We start from the raw sequence: 20,608 nt of genomic DNA, 5'->3' as shown, positions 1-20,608 counted from the left end.
ATGATTTATAATCCCACTATCTGGTGTCACCCACAAGGGTCTGGCTCCCTTTTTAATCTGGCACCTCTCAAGGTTTCTTCCCCATGCCATCTCAGAGACATTGTCCTTGCCATTGTCACTTCTGGCTTGCTCATTATGGAACTAGATCTATATCAGGATTTATGCAAAGCAGATTTGTGGCAGTGTCTATTGTTAAAAGCACTATACAAATGAAATTGAATTGAAACTGTTTCTTTTTATATATACAGGGGGAACTCATTTGAGTGAGCAAGCTGGTCAAACAGAGAAAACTGTCACTGCAAGAGTTTTGCTGTGGGAGGCTGCGAGAATATATTGCAACAGGAAAGTGATATTGCATCATGAAATACAAGAAGCAATATGCAAACGTCTTCTGTTATTAGACTGGTTTAACACAGGAAGTGTATGGCTGAATGTAAGTTTGGGGCATGTTGTATCATTTGCATGACCCATTTCTTTTAAGAGGGGAAAGTGTAAGGCACATTTTTTATGTCTCTCGATGTTGTTGAATTGCTTTATTTTATGGAGCATCCATGTCAAGCAGTTTATTATTTATTCATTCTTTCATCTGTATCCTGGTCACCATCATGGTGGATCCTGAGCCGGAACAATGAGCGAGAGCTGGGAATACATACAGTACACCCTGGATAGGATACCAGCCCAGCACACGGCACCATGCACACACAAATGCACAATTAACATAGTCAAACCATATACTGGCATGTTTTTGAGATGTGGGAGGAAACTGGAGAACCTGGAAGAAACTTCACACTGACATTAATCCAAGCAACACTATCCACTGTCACACCGTGGACAAGTTTTGAAGAACTTGAACTTTTTTTTCATCTTTTGAAATTTAACCCTTTAAACTCCTAACATAAATGGGGCCAGACTTACATTCCTCACACTCCTAATCACATTCTTTTCTTATTCGTTTTATTGAATCATCCATAAGTGGTTACTGCAAAATGTGCTTTAAGATCATAAACCGAATAAAGTGGGTTTTTAAAAAGAGCTGCAACAACTAGTCAATAAAATCGATAATAATCGATTATGAAAATCGTTCTCAATGAATCTCATTATCGATTAGGTGGTCTGCGCGCGGCACGGAGCACATATACTTATTACGGGAACCTTCTGTTCCCGAAAACACGCTTCGAACAGTAAATACTAAAGTTTTGTCCCAAATGAAGTACTGTACACTTACACTATGTACTGTATACTCTACTGTCTAGTGTATGAATTTTAGAAAGGTAATATCATCTCAAATGGAACATGAGCGTATTTTTTTTTAATAACCGGAAGTATAAGCTGTTTACCAGACAGTAGCACATGATGTCGTACGCACGTAATGCAACGCTTTAGCCTCTAGCTTTAGCCTAATACCCAGAGTCACCGACAATGAATTCTCCTTTAAGGCAGGGGAGCTTTTTATATTAAACACTGCAGAGAAGATCAAACTTTATAAAGCGGAGTTTGTGTAGCACTGGAGCACGACAGTGATGCAAGAGCACAAACCTATGTTTATATCCGAAATGCTCCACTGTGTGCAAGGGGTGGGGGAAACTGGTGCGAGTTGCTTAAAAGATTTTGTTTCATTTAAGTTTATTGTCATTATATGTTGTATTTGCACGCTTGCAGTGTAAATTCTGTTGTTTATTATAACGGAAGCGATGCGTTAGTAACGAGGCTGCGTTGCTGATCACGCGCGGTGTAGACGCGCTGATACACAGTGGGAGCGTGAGTAAGATCTGTAATGTCTAATTAAAACAGTAAGATCAAAAAAGTAGACACAAGGAAAATAATATTCCTAAAGACAGTGAGTAACAGAAACCACAAGGTGCAGTGAAAGAGTTTTTATTATTAATTTAGGACTGTGGTTTAATTCAGGGCTTTTTGTGTATCCATAAAAATGCATAAATACTATTATATAATATAAACTACTATATACAAGTATTTATGCATTATTTTTTATGGATGCACAAAAAGCACTGAATTAAACTACAGTACTAAATGAATAATATATATTCTGGTGTGTGTGTGTGTGTGTGTGTGTGTGTGTGTGTGTGTGTATTGGGTTCTTTTCAGTCTTATACAGTTGGACAAACAGTTGTGTAAAGGTTTAGTCTGAAGTTTATATTTGTAACACACAGTTTGTGGATTTTATTTTAAATAAACAACAAAAAAAAATGGTACTGAAAGTTTGCCCCGCCCCATCCGATTAATCAAAAAAAAAAAAAAAAAAAAATCAGCCAGCTAATCGATTATGAAAATAATCATTAGTTGCAACCCTACTTTCAAAGGTTAATATTTTGAATTAGTGGATGTTATGGAGCCAGATTGACTGCTGTAGTGTACTTTATCTCCACTCAAGTGCATCTCTGATTAGGAAGGGCTTCACACAGTTATCGATAACTAACATTAGACTTGAAATTTACATAAAGAGTCACATCACGCTGGTGAGAGCCTCTGTTGGACTCACCTGTCTGTGAGCGGCGTGATGACGAGACGTGGCGTGTTGCCCAGGTACTCGTAGGAGTAGAGAAACTGGGCATCACAGATGTTGGCGAAGCAATGCCTCTCCCCCTCGTCCCAACGGTGGCGCAGTTGGGACAGCCATACGAACGCCTGCGAGTTCTCCACCTGGGAATGAAGGAACCCAGTCACAGACTAAACTCGGATCTCACACAGAAGTTGAAGTTGTACAAAGTCTTTTATAGTCATTAAAAAAAAAAAAAAGCTACAACTGCTAACAATTTCGAACTTTTCATACACGTTGGCATGTGAGAACCAATTTGCGAGTGCCAGACCATGTTCGGCTAATACTCTGCACCATGCAAAGACGGTGATTATGGAGGATTAAAGACGAGAGAATGTAACACCTGAGTGGTGAAGAGAAATTATCCAGAGGCTAAGCCACTCTCTTCACTTTGCTTTCATTAGGATTTCTATTTGACTTAGCAGTCATTACTCGAGCAAATCCAAAAAAAAAATTAAAGCACGGTTCGGCTTTCTTCTAAAATAATAATATGGAATAATAATATAATTACACAGCAAATAATATCGTATGTACATTTCTTAATGAAAATGTATTCCAAACCCCCTTACTGAACAAGCTAATGCAGTGCTGGCTCTGTAATGTCGCTCTCTATGTGCTGACTGTGACAGAATACACAATGATTCTGCAGAGACTACAGCCGTCCCGCTATATATGGTAAGTGGATGACGTTGAGGTTGATGGTGGTACCTTCTGGGCGATGATCTTTGCCACTACGTCTCTGGCGTGGACATCTATAGTGCAGATGGTCATGACCTTCTGTCTGTCTCCAGGGCTGAGCTGTCCAATCAGCATGGTGATGAGCGTATTCAGCTGGCTCACTTGTTTCTTATAATAGTCCTTCATAGCGTTCTCATAACCCTCCTCGAGCCTGGCGAAGGCCATGCCGACGTCAGTGGTCCACCAGATCTGAGTACAGGTGAGTGCAACCTAACAAGACGCACACCCAAACACATAATAGCATTTACAGGGTACCCTGGGAGTCTGGTACCAGCTTAATAATTCATCGCTGGAACTTATTGCTTTAAATGAGTATAAATGAGTTGGATGGCACTGTAGTTGGTTGTGGCAGTTTTTTTCTTTGGGTTTGGCCAAAACTGTGTTCGAATTCTTTCCAAAAACGATTATTACTTTTTACTTTTTAGGATTACTTTTTAAACCTGCCTTGGCTATCTTTTTCAAATATCATGTTGGGCCAGTTTAACAAATGCAGTGGTGAAAACCGTCAGTGTGCCTAGAGACGTCTAAAACCTTGCTAGTTAAGTGCGATTTCCGGACACAGTGAACGTCACGCTTTGATTAAGCTGTTTTATAGCTGCGTTCCAAACTTAAGCCTAATCAATTCAGTTTATAATAAGCTTTCAAAATGTCTGTGGAGGCTTCCCTTATTCTTGTGAAATTTTGAACTTTGTCAATGTTAAGAAAGGGATCTAGTGCATACCTGAGCAGGATAGTCAAACAGCCACTGTTCTCTCGGTTTCTCCTCGTATGCTACAACAGCCTCTGTCATCTCGTGGCGCACAGTAGTACGCATCGTATCCAGAACTCTATTCAGCCATAACTCAACCTGCAAAGCAGACATTATTCTACATCACCTGAGCATTATCATTACAACAAGTCAGTGTAATAGAAAATATAAACCCCTCAAAGTGTGTAATTTGGTGCAGTATAAGGGTGAGTCAGAATTCATTCCTCTTCAGTAAGTGCATTATTGAGTTGGATTGAGTTGGATCTTGACCCTATCCCTGGGGACACTGGCCATGAGATAGGACACACCCTGGATTGGATGCCAATTCCTCACAAACTTTCACACACCCACTCACACCTAGTGGCAATTTAGCACAGCCAATCTGCCATGTTTTAGAAGATACCGGAGAACCCGGACAAAACCCATCCAAACACAAGGAGAACATGAAGAAATCTGAAGAAATGTAACAGCATTTCACAATAATATTTTACATGAACGAACCATCATTACTATCAGTGAAGGCACGAGATCCTTACATGCTTAGAATTTTCATTGACCAATGATTTTCAGTAGGTAAATATACCTGGCCAGTGCAGTCGCAGGGCTCATTGAAAGGAACATACTCGTCCTCTTTGCTGTACATGCCCAGCCCCGATTTACTGGGGTTGCCCTCGCCATCGTTTTCAAACTCCATCTTCGCCATATTGTCAAACAGCTTAGACAGATGCCTTTGAACCTGAGGGCGGAGAACAAAAAGCTCAACTAAAAAGCATGTTGTTTGTTTAGAAATGTTTACACATAATCCATCACAACATTACAGAATGTGTCTTCAAGTCAACCAAGCGGGCGACTTGAGCAGCGATCAACACTGCCATCTGGAGTGTGATGTCGAGTGCTGCATGCAAAGTTCCTCCCTAAAAACCTAGTTTAAATAAAACATGCTGAAATCAATGAACATGTAAAGCTTGTATATAAAGCTGGGGTGTGTGTTACCTGCTGAGGGTTGGTGCCATTGGACAGAATATCCAGCAGATCGGCAGACGAGATGAAGTAGAACCTGGGGAAAGCCAGCCGCTTTGTATCCAGATATTCAGCCAGAGCTTTCTCACAGAGAGCCAGCCTGCAGGAAGAAGCACCATGCCGATAATGTGTGTTTGTAGCTTGTACTTTCATAGAGGACTGAAATACACCCTGAGGGTTATAGATGATATGAATGGTCACACTACATTCACTCCCATATTGCACTGCTGTGAAAATGTGGGCCACTCTGAAAAAGCATAAATGACCAAAAAAAAAAAAAAGAAGACATAAAAACAAGCAATGAACCTGCTCTGAATGTCCTCCAGTCTGTTGTAAAGCCCGGGTTTATTGGTGGCCTCCACAACGTTGGGCGTTTTATGAGCATCATAAGCCAGCTCTTTGAAATCTGTGTCAATGCCTTCAAAGCGCTTGGAATCCTGCGAGATATCCATGAGAGAATTGCAGCGGTAAAATAATAACCAACATTACTAGCAAACATCTGTGTTCCTGGTTATTAGAATACCGTGATAATTATCTAGACGTATTCAGCCAAAAGCATGGTTTTCAAGAGACAAACATTTTCATCTCTGAACTAAATCAGTGAATGCACTGCCAGTGGGTAGGACAAGATGATTCTCCAGTCAGTAATGACCTCATTAGACTAGGCCAAGTCCTCATTACAGGCATCTGGTGCACTCATTGATAACAGATACATTCTGTGGTACATTCATATTGTCTTTTTGGACTGATGGTATGATTTGCATATATATATATATATATATATATATATATATATATATATATATATATATATATATATATAAATTAATCATGCACAGACTTATAGTGTCACCAAAACGATACACATGAGAATAGAAAAGTGAGAAACAAATATATATCAAAATTTATTCCGGACCTCAGGTAACTGTGAGCGGATGTCCTCTGAGCCAATGAAAATGCTCTCCAAGTGGGACCAAGTCCTCTGAACTTCAAACCAGATGGAGATCACCGAGTCAGCCGCTGAGAGCCGGCGCTGCCAAGACGACACTTCGTCCAGAAAGAAGGCGATGTACTTGGAAGACATGAGGTTCTGCAGCTGTACCTGGTTGTCTTCCAGTGTCTCAACCAGCTCCTCGTCCGCCTTGAGCAGTTGGACACTGGTGCGAGGGTGTGACTCGTAGCCAAACTCCATTGCCGTCCAAGTGGCATCCAGCTCACTCAGGACCTTCTCCATGCCCATTTCCTTCACAGCCCGGTCCACGATGGCCCTCACCTCATCCTCAAAGCAGTGCAAATTTAGGTCCAGCAGATCGGCCAGCGTGGTGTCTCGGTCCATGGTGAATCGGACTCCCGTGGCCATCATCAGCTGTTGCCAGTGCCTGGGTCGGATGGCTGGGTTCTGTAGCTCGGCTACGGCACGCAGTGATGTCAATGTGTTTCTCACAATGCCCTCCAGACCACTGAAAGCATCCCATGCTCGTGCCTCTTTGTCCAGAGCCCGCAGTTCCTTGGAGACGCGCTTGCACTCCATCTCCATGTCATCCACGTTGATGTCCCTCCATGGTGTGGTGCGCCAGGAGTCAAGACTGAACCTCATCGCCATTATCATATCCCACAGCTCTTTAAGGATGGACACCTCTTTACGACACAGCTTGAGTTGCTTGTAGTCAGGGACGTTGACTTCAAACAGGCTGGCTGACTCAGTGAGTGCAGTCATAACTGATTCTTTCTCCTCAATCTGTTTGTGTGCTATGTTTAGCATGTGGTAAGGGTTTGCGCTGTCAAACCTAAAAGTGAATAAAATCAGGATGGTCATGTTTACATTCAAATTTAGTGAGCATCAACAACAGAAACAGGCCGTCATTCACTACTTATGACTCTGTTAATGCTACTGATGTCTATTATAAAAAGGATAATATTCAAGTCCTGCAAGGTTTACCTAAAAGGTCCTTTGGTGCGGAACTGCTCCCTGAAAACGTGCTGCTGTACGTCGAATCCGGCGCACCTTCGGCGCAGGTTAGCCACCTCATTGGCCTGCAGTGGCGCCACATGTTGCTTCATCACTACAGCTTGCTTCTTCATGGCTGTCCACTTCTCTGGCAGCTCCTATGACATATTAACAAGAGTCTGAGTGGACTCCATCTAGTTGTTTAGTGTTTTATTGTGTGTAGCTGCATGTTACTCTGTATAGACCACCTCTGATGAAGTATTTAATCAAGTGCCTGCTTATGTGGGATTTGGGAGTGCACTGTCCCTATATTTATAAAGTGAAATACCCGAGCCGTAACAGCTTTATGGCCTTTTGGTAGTATTGACTGTTTAGCCGTTTTATGAACGCAATTACCTCTAGCTGTTTATACACCACTTCAGAAAGTTCCTGCTCATATGTCTTCAGGAGATCAATGGTGTGCCGCAGAGGCTCAAACATTTCATCCGTGGCACTCTGTCGCTCTTTCACTGCCATTAAGTGACCCATAATCTCCACCAGCGCAGCATAGTCTCCCTCTCCCACCTTCCTGCTAAGGCCAGTCTCGGTTACCTTAATAAACTCTTCTAGATCTGACAAACTGGAGAGGGAAAGAAAAAAAAAGGCACCAAAGAGAAGTGAAAGTTATTCAATCAATTACATCATTTTTTTTCTCTCCAGGCTATTTAACTACAATTCACTCCTGATATTATTCTTATCTGAAAAATTTCCTTCAGAAACAGTAAGCTACCTGTGTGTCACATGGTCGATAAGATGCTGTTTGAACATAAGGCTCCACTTTTTGATAATATTGAGCAGAGCGCTTTTGAAGGCCCGTGCGTCCACTCTCATCCAGCCTTCGAACACGCAGACAGGCTCTAGCTTCTGCACTTCTTCGTACACACTCTCGTAAGAGTCCACTTGCTCACGGAAGCGCTCCAGGGTCGGGGGGTTTTCAGGGACTCCGTCCACTGCGTGCGCCTCGATCTCCTCGTTTGTGAGGATGTGGCCATAGAGCAAGAACTGCCTCATAAACTCCTTCCGGTCGTCAACGTAGAGGTAGCCGTAACGTTCGAACGCATTACGGTGCTCACAACATTTCACCATGACCCTCTGCACTCGGTCCATTAGAAGCTGACGCATGTCTGCAAGATCTGCCATTTCCTCCATTTCAGCCTGTAGACAATGAGTGTCCATGTTTCAGAAAGAAGCTCTAGTGATGTACTTAGAACCTGGATTAGATTTATAGCTAGGGTATTCAACAAATATTCATAGACAATATTCTTTGCTAATAAAGTTTCAGATAGGCAAATAACATGACAGAGCTTTTAATCTTTAACCATTAGTGATTAGTTCATGGCTGTAAATATGACGCATTATATTTCAAGGTGCTTATGTTTTGTTTCACACTTGTTACAAATTCATGTGACTTGCACGGTGAACACATGTGGCATCTGTTTAAACGTGAAGCAGAGCAGAAACGCATAGGCCTCTCTAAGTCATCTTTAAACATTCATTGTTGAACCATGTTATCATTTCACCAAGCAGAACTGAGAGGATTCTCTGCCTTCCGCTAAATAATTTACATAACGTATGTGATTGGCTGCAACAGAAGTCATGAGGGTTCATGTTTAGAAAACTGGGCTGAGCTACAGCCAGGTTTTTCCAATGGCTGAGAAGTTCTTCTAAACACTGAAATACTGAATGAAATACTTTGCTCGGTCCACTTCTGGACTGTTATCGACTAATGATCTATAGCATGATAGTAATAACTTTGCTATGTACAGTACAGTCGCACCTTCTCTATATAATATACCCATCACCACATGTGCTATAGGACAGATGAAGTCAACTGTTAGGGACACGGCAATACCTGGTAATGTGGAAAGCTGTTATACTCAGCCAGTCGTGGGACTAGAGAGGAGATCCTGTAGACATCATTGATGAGACCCTCCACTAGATCATAGAAGCCATCAGCAGCCCCAAACTCAAGGGGTGGATGGAAAACTATGTCAGGAACCTCTAGATTTAGATGGACTTCAAAAAGTGGAGCCAATCCAGGTGTCTCGTCTGCTGTAGGCCATTAAAGAAATTTAATGAAGAGTATTATAATCTGCCTATGAACAAAAACACAAGAAGCACCGAAAACTTCAGCTTAACTTAAGAAAAACAAAAGCAAACCAGTATTGTCCAAAAAGAATTTGAGGGAGCTTTCAATGCTGTTGAAGAATCCATCTATAACCATTTCATCAATGTACTCCACATAGGACCTCCATTCAGCTGATGAGGGATCCACTTGGAACAGTTTCAAGTTATCCTAAATGTTTTAAAAAGAATGCAAAAGAAAAGTTATATACATTCTAGACATCCACTATCTTATTTTATGAAATTACTCCATCACTGACATTCAGTAAGAAATGGAGCATGGTGCCAGAGGTACGGATCTGGCCATAGGTTTTCTCCAAACGCTCTTGCTTGTCCTCCAAGTTGAGCAGACTGTCTTTCTTTCCATCCTTCCTCTCAAATATGGGATGCGTCCAATTCTTCATAATGCTCTGGATCTTTTCCACATTGTCTTTTGTCCTCTGAAGTCGCTTTTCAAGATCGTGTACTGCCTCACGCACATCTTGGATGTACTCCCAGATTCCTAGCAGTGACACATGAGCTATGGTCATGACTGAAGTTATTAATATAACAGATTAAGCTACCAGGATTTTAATGGCTTTCACGGTTTCTGTGAATTCACACTGAGGCTACACAAAATGAAAAACTAATTGCTGTATCATAATAATGAAGAAGAGGCAGTGACACTTTGGTTAAAGGCTTTGAGGCGATAATAATAATAAATGCTGTCTTAGTTTGAACAGCTCTGATATATTATACCTTTATATATACATTGTACTATACCTTTGCTTGTCCAGTTGATGGTGTCTTCAGCATCCTTCAGTTTGATGTCAATGTCTTTCAGCTGGTTCTGGATCAGAGGGAACTCCACCTCCAGCACCGTCCCCATCACTTTGTTGTACCAGCCAGTCATGAGATCCAGGTTAGCTATGTACTGCCAGAGCAGCTCTTTGTTGGAGTAAATATCAGCAGCGAGATCTGGAATATCCTCGTCTTGCCTGGCCTCCAGGTACTTTACCTCTCGTAGTACTGACACCAACTAGAGGACAAGATCGACAAGTACCATTTCTATAAAAATGCTGTTATAAAACCAGAGAACCCTGCACATCTTTGCTTTTATTAAAGGAGATCAATGTAAAAAAAAATGTCTATGTGTGAGGATAAGGGATAAGTTAAAGAGTGACATTATCAGTCATATATATTAAGCAACAGGTCATTCAATATCAAGTGGTCCAATGCGGGTTGCTTGATCATTTTTAATTTCCCTAATTCATTTTTTGAGTGATAACCTCAACATATTGGCATTGCAGAACCACCAGGTTGTTGTTTTTTTTTTTTTTACTTGGTTTAACTACGACAGCCATCTTTGTGTCATGGCACACAACAAATTTTGGTTATACAGCAAATATTACAGAAACTTCAATATCTCGGCTCAGGATGGTCCTAGCTCCTTAAGACAAAAACCGATCTCTAGAGTGCATTACAAGATACATGTGTGTGTGTGTGTGTGTGTATATATATATATATATAAATAACCATTTTGCACATTCTTGTTCCTTAACCTTAGAACTTAAGTTCAAATGTAATGTTCAAGATAGCTCACAGTGAGCTATCTTAGGGTCAATTTATAATGGGAAGGGTTCGAGTCTCAGTTTTAATTTTTTAGGGGGTGCCTAGGTAACTATAATGTACATGCAGAACATTTCAGGTTTGAGACTTCTCTTTTTTATGGAGGTGAGAAAGTGCATTTTCTTTTTATATTCCCCTTACTTTCTGGTTGAATATCTCTGGTGGGGGACCAGAGACAAACCTGAAACCTGAGTTTGAGTTTCATTAATGTTTATGTTTATGATTGTTTACAATTATTGGACCACTTGAGATGGACTGACCCCAACATTACAGAATAAACAAGCAAAACATGAGGGGTAATACATGCTGAGTTATGGACGGATGGTAGAATGTAAGCTAAGATGTTGTGTTGCTTTAAAGCAACAATTTCGAAAGGTTCCTGAACAAATAATGTGTTCTAAACAGATAGAAATACAGATACAATTAAGAGGCACCCTTTTTGATGCCAGAAAGGTTCACATGGCATCTGGTTTAGTCTAGAGGTGTGCATTGGGAACAGGATCCTATGGGAAGCAACAGAAAAGTCAAGCAATTGTGAGTGTTTTCACTTTCATGTGGGAGCAGGGGTGGACAGATATGAAGTTCGTGGGTGTATGCAAGCGTTGAAGTTTGTGGGAGTAGAAAAAGAGATATGAAGCTCTTGGGACAAAAAAAATAGTACATTCATTAAAGTGAACATAAACAAAGCATTTACAGTGTTTATTCATTCATCATTGTAACTGCCTGGTCAGGGTTGTGGTGGTTTAAATCAGGCTAGTTAGTTTAAACCTATATTTGGGGGAAATAGAGCCAAATAAATATTTAAGCCACACCCACTTCAAGTTACAATACAAATACAAACATGGATATTGGGAGTACTGAACAGATACAGATAGAGGCACTGTGTTACACCTCTACTTCTGAATTGGTATAAAGACTCCCAAAGTAATTTGGTAAAAGAATTAATGGCTTCAAATTCCAAAACTTTGTGGAATCACAAAGAGAAATGGCTTATTAAATGCTGGAAGCAAAAGCAACAGTGTAATTACAATAAACGTCCTTATTGTCAATGGGAACACTGAGTTTCTTAATGAGAAAAAAGAAGAGAAAATATTCTTTGGAAAACAGTAGGACAGGTTGATGTGAGAACATTGTATTTTGTTGTGGATGACTGAACATGAACTACAAGGGAAGGGGGGTCTTGTTTTGGAATCTTAGTCAAAGATTACTCCATTTATAGCCATAGCGCAGTGACATCCTGCACAGGATTTTCCATTAATAATAGTTACTTAGTTATTTACTAGTGATTTGGCAGATATTCGTACCCAGAGTCTGTTTCCAAAAAAAAACAAAAAAAAAACAAGCAAACAGCTGAATATACAAAGTATTTGCAGATATACAAAGAATGTGGAGAGTCTGTATGGATTTATAACCGGAAAGATTAGAGAATAATGCTGTCTCTTACAAGTGTTACAGTGGTCTAGTCGATAACTGTAAAGCAAATCCAAACTAAGCATAAACAAAGTGTTAACCATTTTTTTTTCCTTTCCAAAACAAATACTTGGTTTGTTTCTTGATCGTTTTGATTTGAAAATATCAGTTCTGTACAGACATCTGAAATACTGTATGTACACATGATTATTAGAAGTCATTACCTGTGGGTTGAAGTTGACACTGATAAGTTTAGACACTGGGTCTCTGGATATCAGGGGCTGGTTGAGATTATACTGGGATTTTTCACCCACTGATTCAGTCCATCTGTTATAAAGCTTAGTGGAATACCTAGAAGTAAATACAGTACATGAAGAACACAGCTAATGAAAAACGAATATGTATACTGCTATTAAGTACATTTCATTAGTAATGTTTTTGTTGGTAATATTTTATATTCCAGATGGCATCAGTTTGATCGGGCTTATAGCAGCAAAAAATTGTAAATCAGAAAAAGGAGAAAAATAGAATGAATTCGATTCAATCCTGTATACAAAAAATTGTAAAAGATTGGAATTGGATTGGAAAAAGTTTTTTTTTTCTGTAACTGGAAATATTTTTATATATAAAGAGACTTGATTTTTCTAGGATTGGTTTTCTTATATTTATACTTCATATTTGCAGTGTAAATGATTTTTGAAGAAGAAAAAAAAGCAGCTGTGGTTGTGTTTTAGCTATGTATTTTTTCCTGTATTTTTTTTTTTTTTTTTAGTCTTCAGTTTTTTAAAATCATTTTAAAGCTTTGTAGTATTTAAATAATAATAATAAAAAACAACTGACCAGAAGAGCATCGTTATCAGCTGACAAGGTTTAAATATCAGCATCAGTATCAGTGTATCATAAAAACAAAAATATATTGTGCCATCTCTACTTTCTGTAAGGGCTACAATGAACTACAATTATCTATAATGAACTATGAACACATTCACAACATATTATAACACATCCACATGGCATTATAAGCCATATAAGCCATATAAATCATTGATATAATTACTTAAGAAAATACAATACTTTATAGCACTATGAATTCTTAGCATATAGCATTATAAGCAGTGTTAGTAACACATTATGTGAGGGCACATTGACCTGCATTGCTACTTTTTACTTATAATACCAGAGTTGTTATTAGAAAATTATTAGAAAAACATTTGAAATGCAACTGGTTAAATAAACATTTCCTTTTGTTTAATGTCCCACTTTACTTACTGCTCATAAATACAACTTATAATTTCATATACAATAATATCACATGCCTGTCAGTAATTGACGCTCATTCACGAAGAAATATATATATATATATATATATATATATATATATATATATATATATATATATATATATATATTCAGCTACTTTTTAAAAACATCACGGCTTCTTTGGTGTTGGTGATGCGTTACAATTTATAGCAACAACTTATAATGCATTGCTGTAAAGTGGAAGGTATTTTTGTTGTAATTATAGTTTTAAGTTATTAAGTAATTACAACATTTTTACATTGTTTGTTATGCTGTCAGTGTATTCATAGGTCATTATAATTATGCCCATTCATAGAAAGTGTTACTGTTTTTTGTTTTTTTTAAGGAGTCCAAAAAAACGCATTGTTAGTCCAGCAGTGAAATTCCCACTTGGCGCACATATTAGATCCGCAGAGATCCTCTCGAAGAATTTTCTTCCCTTGTGAGAAACTCAATATTTGACAAACATTTAAGTACTACTGAACCGATTCTGGTGGTTGAAATACAAAAAGGCAGCATAAAACAAGATCCATTTATTATAAAACAGGAACAGGAAGATGTGCCTGGTCCCTACTGCTAAAGTAATCTCTTTATAAGCTTATTGTGAGAGCCTTTGCACTCTGGTCTTCATTGGAATTCTGCACAGTGCATGGTGGCTTAATTGTCTTATTGCGGTTTGCAGCACAGAGTCCTGAGAAATCAAATAGCTCCATGCTGCACATAAATCATAAGCTGCTGTGTCAAGAAGTAATAACTAGAGATGCCCATAATAGCTCTAACTAGATTGCTTGCGTAATGCTAGCGATTACCATCGGGTCTGTGCCACAGGGTAATTCATCATTTGGTTTTAATCCATGCAATAACACACACGCGAAAATAAATGTATATTCTAAAGTGCACACATGTTCAAGGAAATGTGTGCTACAACTCCAGCTATGTGCTACCCAGACATATTTGTTAGAACCGCTTGACAGAACTATTGTTCTTTCGGTACAACTGAGAGAATAGAGGGGAGCTTGAGAAAATGAGACCGCTGTGTAATAACCTATAAATACTGGCTTTCCATATGAGCAAATAAATCATGCTAGGGACTGGATGTCTCCGTTTGGTTCCTCTGTATTTTATTGTTGCACATGTGCTACAGGCTTTACAAAACCACATATGTCTACTTTGCAAGTTCATTATCTATTATAAAGGCCTCCGTACTAAGATGATGTCACCACAGCACACACACACAAAATAAGAACGGTTATGAAGAATGTACTACTTAATAACTTGCTTGTAGACAAAACAAAACATTAACAGACAAAATATTAAGGCAAGGAGTGGGGGGGGATCCAGTGAATAATAATAATGCAAGTGCAAATAATGTGGAAAAACATGAAACATAAGCTGGAGGAGGCAAGCTGCAGCTGGCATTGTAATTACCTTTCATTTTGGAGGAAAGGACATGCGTGACTCACCGTTTAAGCAGCAGCATCATTTCCTCATATTTCTGCATGACTTTTTCTCCATCGGCTGATTCCATGCACCTAGTCACATTTAAAAAAAAAAAAAAAACCTAGTTGATAAAGGACACCAACGATGTCATAAGTAAGAAGTGTACAATGCATTATATCTTATATGACTGACGTCAAACCTAGCTTTAAAAACGTGAAAACGTCCCACAAACACTCACGGGTGCATGATGTACTGGAAGTTGTTGTACGGGATCTGGATGCGCTCTTGTAATTGCTGTGCCCATTTCAATCCACCTGCTACCACTGGCATGTTCCTACTGACCGGCGGGTAACCTAGAATACAAATTGTGGGGAAATTTTCTAAAACCAGAATACGATATATATATATATATATAAAAGTTTACACACTCCTATTAAGATGTGGGTGCACGGTGGCTTAGTGGTTAGTATGTTTGCCTCACACCTTCAGGGGCAGGGGTTCGAGTCCTGCCATGGAACTGTGTGTGCAGAGTTTGCATGTTCTCCCCATGTTGCGGGGGTTTCCTCCGGGTGCTCCGGTTTCCTCCCCCAGTCCAAAGACATGCATGGTAGGCTGATTGGCATGTCCAAAGTGTTCGTAGTGTATAAATGGGTGTGTGACTGTGTATGTGATTGTAAAAAGTGCATACTTTTGAGTGTGTAGCAAAAGATTGTGCAAGTACTAGGACATACTAATGTGTCATGTAACGGAAGAGAACGTTGCTGCCCGGATGAAAACACTTTTTTTCATTATTTATACTTTGTATATTATTTATACTATATAGTTTAATTCATCATTTCCTTGATTTATTTTTCCACATTTACACCTCTCTAAAATGCGCCCTTGAGTTCAGCAAAGCAAAGCCACAAAGCTCATCCTCCCTCGCGCAAGGACTTGTTAATCCCTACACACTACTTATGTGTGGTTATCTAAGTACAGCTCAATACTTCCTGTGTGTACCCATGTGTAAAATATAGTGTATAAAATATAATGTAAAATATAGTCATATTTTTTGAAAATGGGGCGAAAGCAGGAGAATCTGTGAAGAAAATCTTTTACAATTCTGCAAGCAACAAATCACAATGCCAGGTAGGAGGATGCTCTGAAGATGTTTAAAAATAAATAGCCATTTCTTGTTAAACGTAGTGTTCGGATTGGATTTATGCCCTAGGCTTTCAGTAAGCAGAGTGAGAATGAAGCGGATTGAAATCAGAATCATTTCTTATCCCTGGTTGGCAAATAAGAGAAATTAAACACATCAGGATGTGCCGTTATAGGAAAGTAATCGACCCTAGAGGTGGTAACACCCCTCTTCTTTACATCACATCACCACATCGTTGATTACTTTCCTATAACAGCACACCCTGTGGTGTTTTATTCCTTACATAACACACAGGCTCTGATGTAGTAGCTGTACTGTGTTTAGATAGTGGAAAAGTAAACTCACTTTACTTTAATGTGAATGCTATATAACATACAGAAATGCATTATAAATGTGTTATGAATAATGAATATACAGGATTCATAGGAGCTGTTACTAACATTTCATTATTTAACCAAATAAATGCTCTGGATATATATATATATATATATATATATATATATATATATATATATATATATATATATATACACACACACACACACACACACACACACATACACACACACACACACACACACACACTACCAGTCGAACGTTTGGAGACACTTGACTGAAACGTTTCTCATGATCTTAAAAACCTTTTGATCTGAAGGTGTATGATTAAATGTTTGAAATCGGTGTTGTAGACCAAAATATATTTGTGCCAACATATTCATTTCTTTCATTCTACAACTATCATACAAAAAAATACAAAAAATACTCGGAGCGAAATATTCCGAACAGCAGCCAATAAGTGTCCAGTGTAGGTGGGAACTCCTTTAATACTGTTTAAATAGCATCTCAGGGAGATTCCTCAAGAAATTGGTTTAGAAAATGCCAAGAATACATTTCTGGAAATTCTAGGCAAAAAGGGTTTCTACATTGAAGATGCTAAAATATTAAATTATTTCAATTTATTTTGGATTTTTTATCACAACATAATTCCCATAGATCCATTTGTGTTATTCTATTGATGACTTTATTATTATTATAAAATGTGGAGGGGATATACGAATAAAGAATGATTAAAGTTTAAACTTTTGACGGGCAGTGTATATTCATCTCACCCAGCTGCTCCTCGGTCTGTGTGTGTTTTTTGTAGAGTGCCTTGCAGCAGTCGAGCTCCTTGTCAAACATTTTCACTAGCACCGGGTATCTCTTCTGAGCATCAGCTGCTATTAGAGGGCGTTCGAGCAGACTGCCAAACATGTCCAAAACCTGCAAAGTAAAGACACCCACGACATGTATGGCAATACGATACAACCAAAGTGAAATAAGATACTGATTATGAACCAGACATTATGTGATGTATGGTTCATGTGAAGATCTCTCTCACTCTTAAGAATTCGTACTGCTTTTACTCTCCCTAGTCATACATTTCAGGCTGCATTCCTGACAGTTTCATTAAGCAGATATGTGAAATTCATAAGGAACTAATAAAAGGCACTGAATCTACTGTAGACTGTCTGAATTAGTGTGTAATCTGAGATACAACAACATCCATCATTTACCTATCACTCACCTTGAAGGCATGCTCGAGCCCTGAAGCATCATCAAACGCCTGGCAGAAAATTGCACCGAGGCGTCGATCTGTGTCTTTCACTTTACATTCAAATTCGGCTAAATCTGCCTCAAACTCCTGAAAAATACCTTCATTCAGTAAGGCATGATCTGGGCAAATATTTGCGTCTGTATCGGTTTAATATATCTGGCCTACATACCGCATTGCAAACATCAAGGCAGTCAGAAGACTTCTCTGTGAACAGTTTGTATCTCTCCAGGAACTCCTCATGTAGCCACGCAACCTGCTGACTAAGAGCTCGTCCACGAACGCCTCCGAATTCCACCTTCTCCAGTTTCATCATATCGACCACAGTCAGCAGTAAAGTCTGGAGGAGATTAAAAAAAAGTGGTACGTATCGATAAAAAAGAAAAAGAATCGTTCATATTAATATGAGAAACTGGTTGGGGATTTCATTTTTAAATAGCATTGAGTTAAAGCAGTAAAACAACAAGGAACCACACTGTGGTCTATATCGTCTGGTTCTTTACAAATACCCCTAGACTCACCTCGATTGCCTTTAGACGCTCTGTGAAACGATCCAGTCCAGAAAACACCATGGAAGGCGAGAAGTCCCAAGGCTTTACTTCCATCCCGTTTCTCTGGTACTGAGTCAAGCTGTTTCGTTTCTCATTGAAGATTTCCTTGAAGTGTGTAAGTACATCCAGAGTACTTTCCATGCATGAAAGACTTTCCACCACATCACCTTTCAGGATGTCCTCTGGATTGAGATGGCTCCGAGCCTTCACACAAGATACCAGGAAGTGGAAAAGAGGTTTTATCTTTACAAAATCTGCACAAAGCATCTCAATTACACCGGGTTGCTATTTGCAGTACTCTTTACTTACACCGATTGGCCATTTTATCAGGTACACCTTCCATATAGGTCACTTTGTAGTTATATTGTAATATGCAGTTAGAGGCAAGACACAATGAGTAAACCCAGGATGGTTTTTATATTTGGAAATTCAAAAATGATTGAGATACTCTTTAGTAGGGGACAATGCATGGGATAATACATATTCACACAAAAATCATACAAGAACTGAAAAACCAGAAACAATATACAGAGAAAAAATGCACCACATATTTAGCAAGACTTTGTGATGAGAACTAGAAACAACAAGGGAATAAATAATGAATTAAGGCTGAACATAGAACTGGTGAACACAAAGCGGTAATCAAAAACAAGACCAAAACCAGAACGGTGGCATATGCTGAAAGTTAAATAAAAACACACAAAGAACTGGGAACAATATCAAGTGTACTGGGAACCTAGACTTGATCTGAGATGGAGAGTTTGTGAGATATAAAATTACAATCTCTTTAAGCTGTCCTCTTCAGCTTATCTCCTAGCTGCCCTCTACGCTACGCACCAGCAGCTATTTCCACTAACTGACAGGTTAGAAGGGCTGACAAATTGAGGAACAGTCAGTAGTTGTGCAGTATACCTACAAATTGGATAAGTGGAGCCCAAAAGTGAAGAGAAAGAATTGGACAGGGTAATGCTGCCATGATTTATTATTATTATTATTATTATTATTATTATTATTATTGTTTTATTTATAATTATCTGATCCTTTTGGTGTTCCTTCCTTGACAACAAACGCCATCATAACTACATTAGCAAACTACAAATGATTTGATGCACCTACTAATCACAATGTGTGTGTGTGTGTGTGTGTGAGAGAGAGAGAGAGAATTACTAGTTGCTTAGTAGCTGTGCTTGTTTTCTGCTTTGCTGTGATAGTGTTGGGTTATGTGTAGGTGTAGACAGCTCTACTGGCCACCAGGTACCGGATTGTTTATGAAATATTAAGGGTGTGAGAGTAAGCGCATACAAACACTTTAATGAGAAAAGCAACATGAGCATGACCCAAATGAAATGCTTACGCCATTGTCACAAAAGTCTGCCACTAAAGCCCAATATTTTTGAAACGCCACTTGGTGCAACCTAGGTGTACATAATGAACTGGTAACAGTCTATATTTAACATGTAATTTTAAACAATAACCGATTTGAAACAATATAACACCCTTCATCTACGATAGGTACGAGATAGAGATTAAGATCACAGCTTACAACTAATGTTTTTAGCCAAAGTGAAGCACTCAGCAGTTTAATAACACACCTTTTGAATGAGCAGGTTGCAGAACTCTTGTAAAAGCACAATTACTCTGGCTGGAGTGTTATAGTACTTGGAGCTGGCCCACACTAGACACACCGTGTGCATGAGGGGCGCAAGTCTGGCTTTCACGTCGGTGAAATCTGTGTTCTCCAAATCTTCTGTAAGACGCTCTAAAGGCTTCAGGAAGATATTGATGTCCCTCGCTTCCTCCAAAGCTTTGTAAAAGGAACACAATGCATAAGCATCAGTAGCGTTTGTGCTGTTAAGAAACAAATTGAGCGGAAAAGTGCTCTGCAACTTTAGAAACGAACGACAGCACAGGGTTTGGCCTTTACCTCCATTTACAAGCTGTAGCATGTTTATAAAAGCAGGATAGTAACTACTCTCCATTGCGTCCAAGAGTTCAGCCATTTTGGTCACTTTGGGTGACTTAAATTGGTTGTGTATACACTCAAGGTCAGCATACCTAGTGATAAATTCAAGAGAAAGAATATAAATACAGTGTAAATGGTGATGAGGATTTGAAAAGATATTGGTTTCAAGTAATAACAACAAATTCCACTGACCTATTCCTCCAAAAGTTGAGCTCTACATGTGGCGTGGGGTTTTCGCCCTCCAGCAAAGGCTCAGACGAGTCTCTCTTGAGAACCTCATGAATCTGATGACTCCACTCAATCACCATGGATTCAATGGAGTGGATGATACTCTTATCCACCAGATCTCCCCTGAGGCATTCAAAAGAAACCGGACTGTTTGTGTTTGCCTCGTGACCAAAGATCGTTCAGTACAACATACAAGCATTCGC

At 39.1% G+C, this 20,608-nt stretch overlaps 1 protein-coding gene across 1 annotated transcript in view; it reads right to left on the bottom strand.

Annotated features, from left to right (window-relative positions):
• dnah9 (dynein, axonemal, heavy chain 9) overlaps positions 1 to 20,608 on the bottom strand; it is a 100,096-nt gene that overhangs the window by 73,449 nt on the left and 6,039 nt on the right. The window contains exons 3-26 of the mRNA XM_053639227.1: positions 20,370 to 20,528; positions 20,139 to 20,269; positions 19,807 to 20,018; positions 18,185 to 18,418; positions 17,836 to 18,003; positions 17,637 to 17,753; positions 17,182 to 17,332; positions 15,170 to 15,284; positions 14,955 to 15,023; positions 12,417 to 12,543; positions 9,937 to 10,192; positions 9,435 to 9,676; positions 9,211 to 9,346; positions 8,903 to 9,099; positions 7,781 to 8,205; positions 7,408 to 7,630; positions 7,003 to 7,169; positions 5,980 to 6,850; positions 5,370 to 5,500; positions 5,037 to 5,163; positions 4,627 to 4,779; positions 4,017 to 4,142; positions 3,266 to 3,505; positions 2,501 to 2,661 (exon numbers count right to left, since the gene is read on the bottom strand). Of these exons, the coding sequence (XP_053495202.1) occupies positions 2,501 to 2,661; positions 3,266 to 3,505; positions 4,017 to 4,142; positions 4,627 to 4,779; positions 5,037 to 5,163; positions 5,370 to 5,500; positions 5,980 to 6,850; positions 7,003 to 7,169; positions 7,408 to 7,630; positions 7,781 to 8,205; positions 8,903 to 9,099; positions 9,211 to 9,346; positions 9,435 to 9,676; positions 9,937 to 10,192; positions 12,417 to 12,543; positions 14,955 to 15,023; positions 15,170 to 15,284; positions 17,182 to 17,332; positions 17,637 to 17,753; positions 17,836 to 18,003; positions 18,185 to 18,418; positions 19,807 to 20,018; positions 20,139 to 20,269; positions 20,370 to 20,528 (4,938 nt within the window). The remainder of the gene's footprint in view (positions 1 to 2,500; positions 2,662 to 3,265; positions 3,506 to 4,016; positions 4,143 to 4,626; positions 4,780 to 5,036; positions 5,164 to 5,369; positions 5,501 to 5,979; positions 6,851 to 7,002; positions 7,170 to 7,407; positions 7,631 to 7,780; positions 8,206 to 8,902; positions 9,100 to 9,210; positions 9,347 to 9,434; positions 9,677 to 9,936; positions 10,193 to 12,416; positions 12,544 to 14,954; positions 15,024 to 15,169; positions 15,285 to 17,181; positions 17,333 to 17,636; positions 17,754 to 17,835; positions 18,004 to 18,184; positions 18,419 to 19,806; positions 20,019 to 20,138; positions 20,270 to 20,369; positions 20,529 to 20,608) is intronic.

Source organism: Ictalurus furcatus, chromosome 13 (genome assembly GCF_023375685.1).
Source record: "Ictalurus furcatus strain D&B chromosome 13, Billie_1.0, whole genome shotgun sequence".
Taxonomy (NCBI): Eukaryota; Metazoa; Chordata; class Actinopteri; order Siluriformes; family Ictaluridae; genus Ictalurus; species Ictalurus furcatus.
The sequence above is the reverse complement of the archived record's forward strand: the minus strand, read 5'-3'. Positions and strand labels throughout refer to the sequence as shown.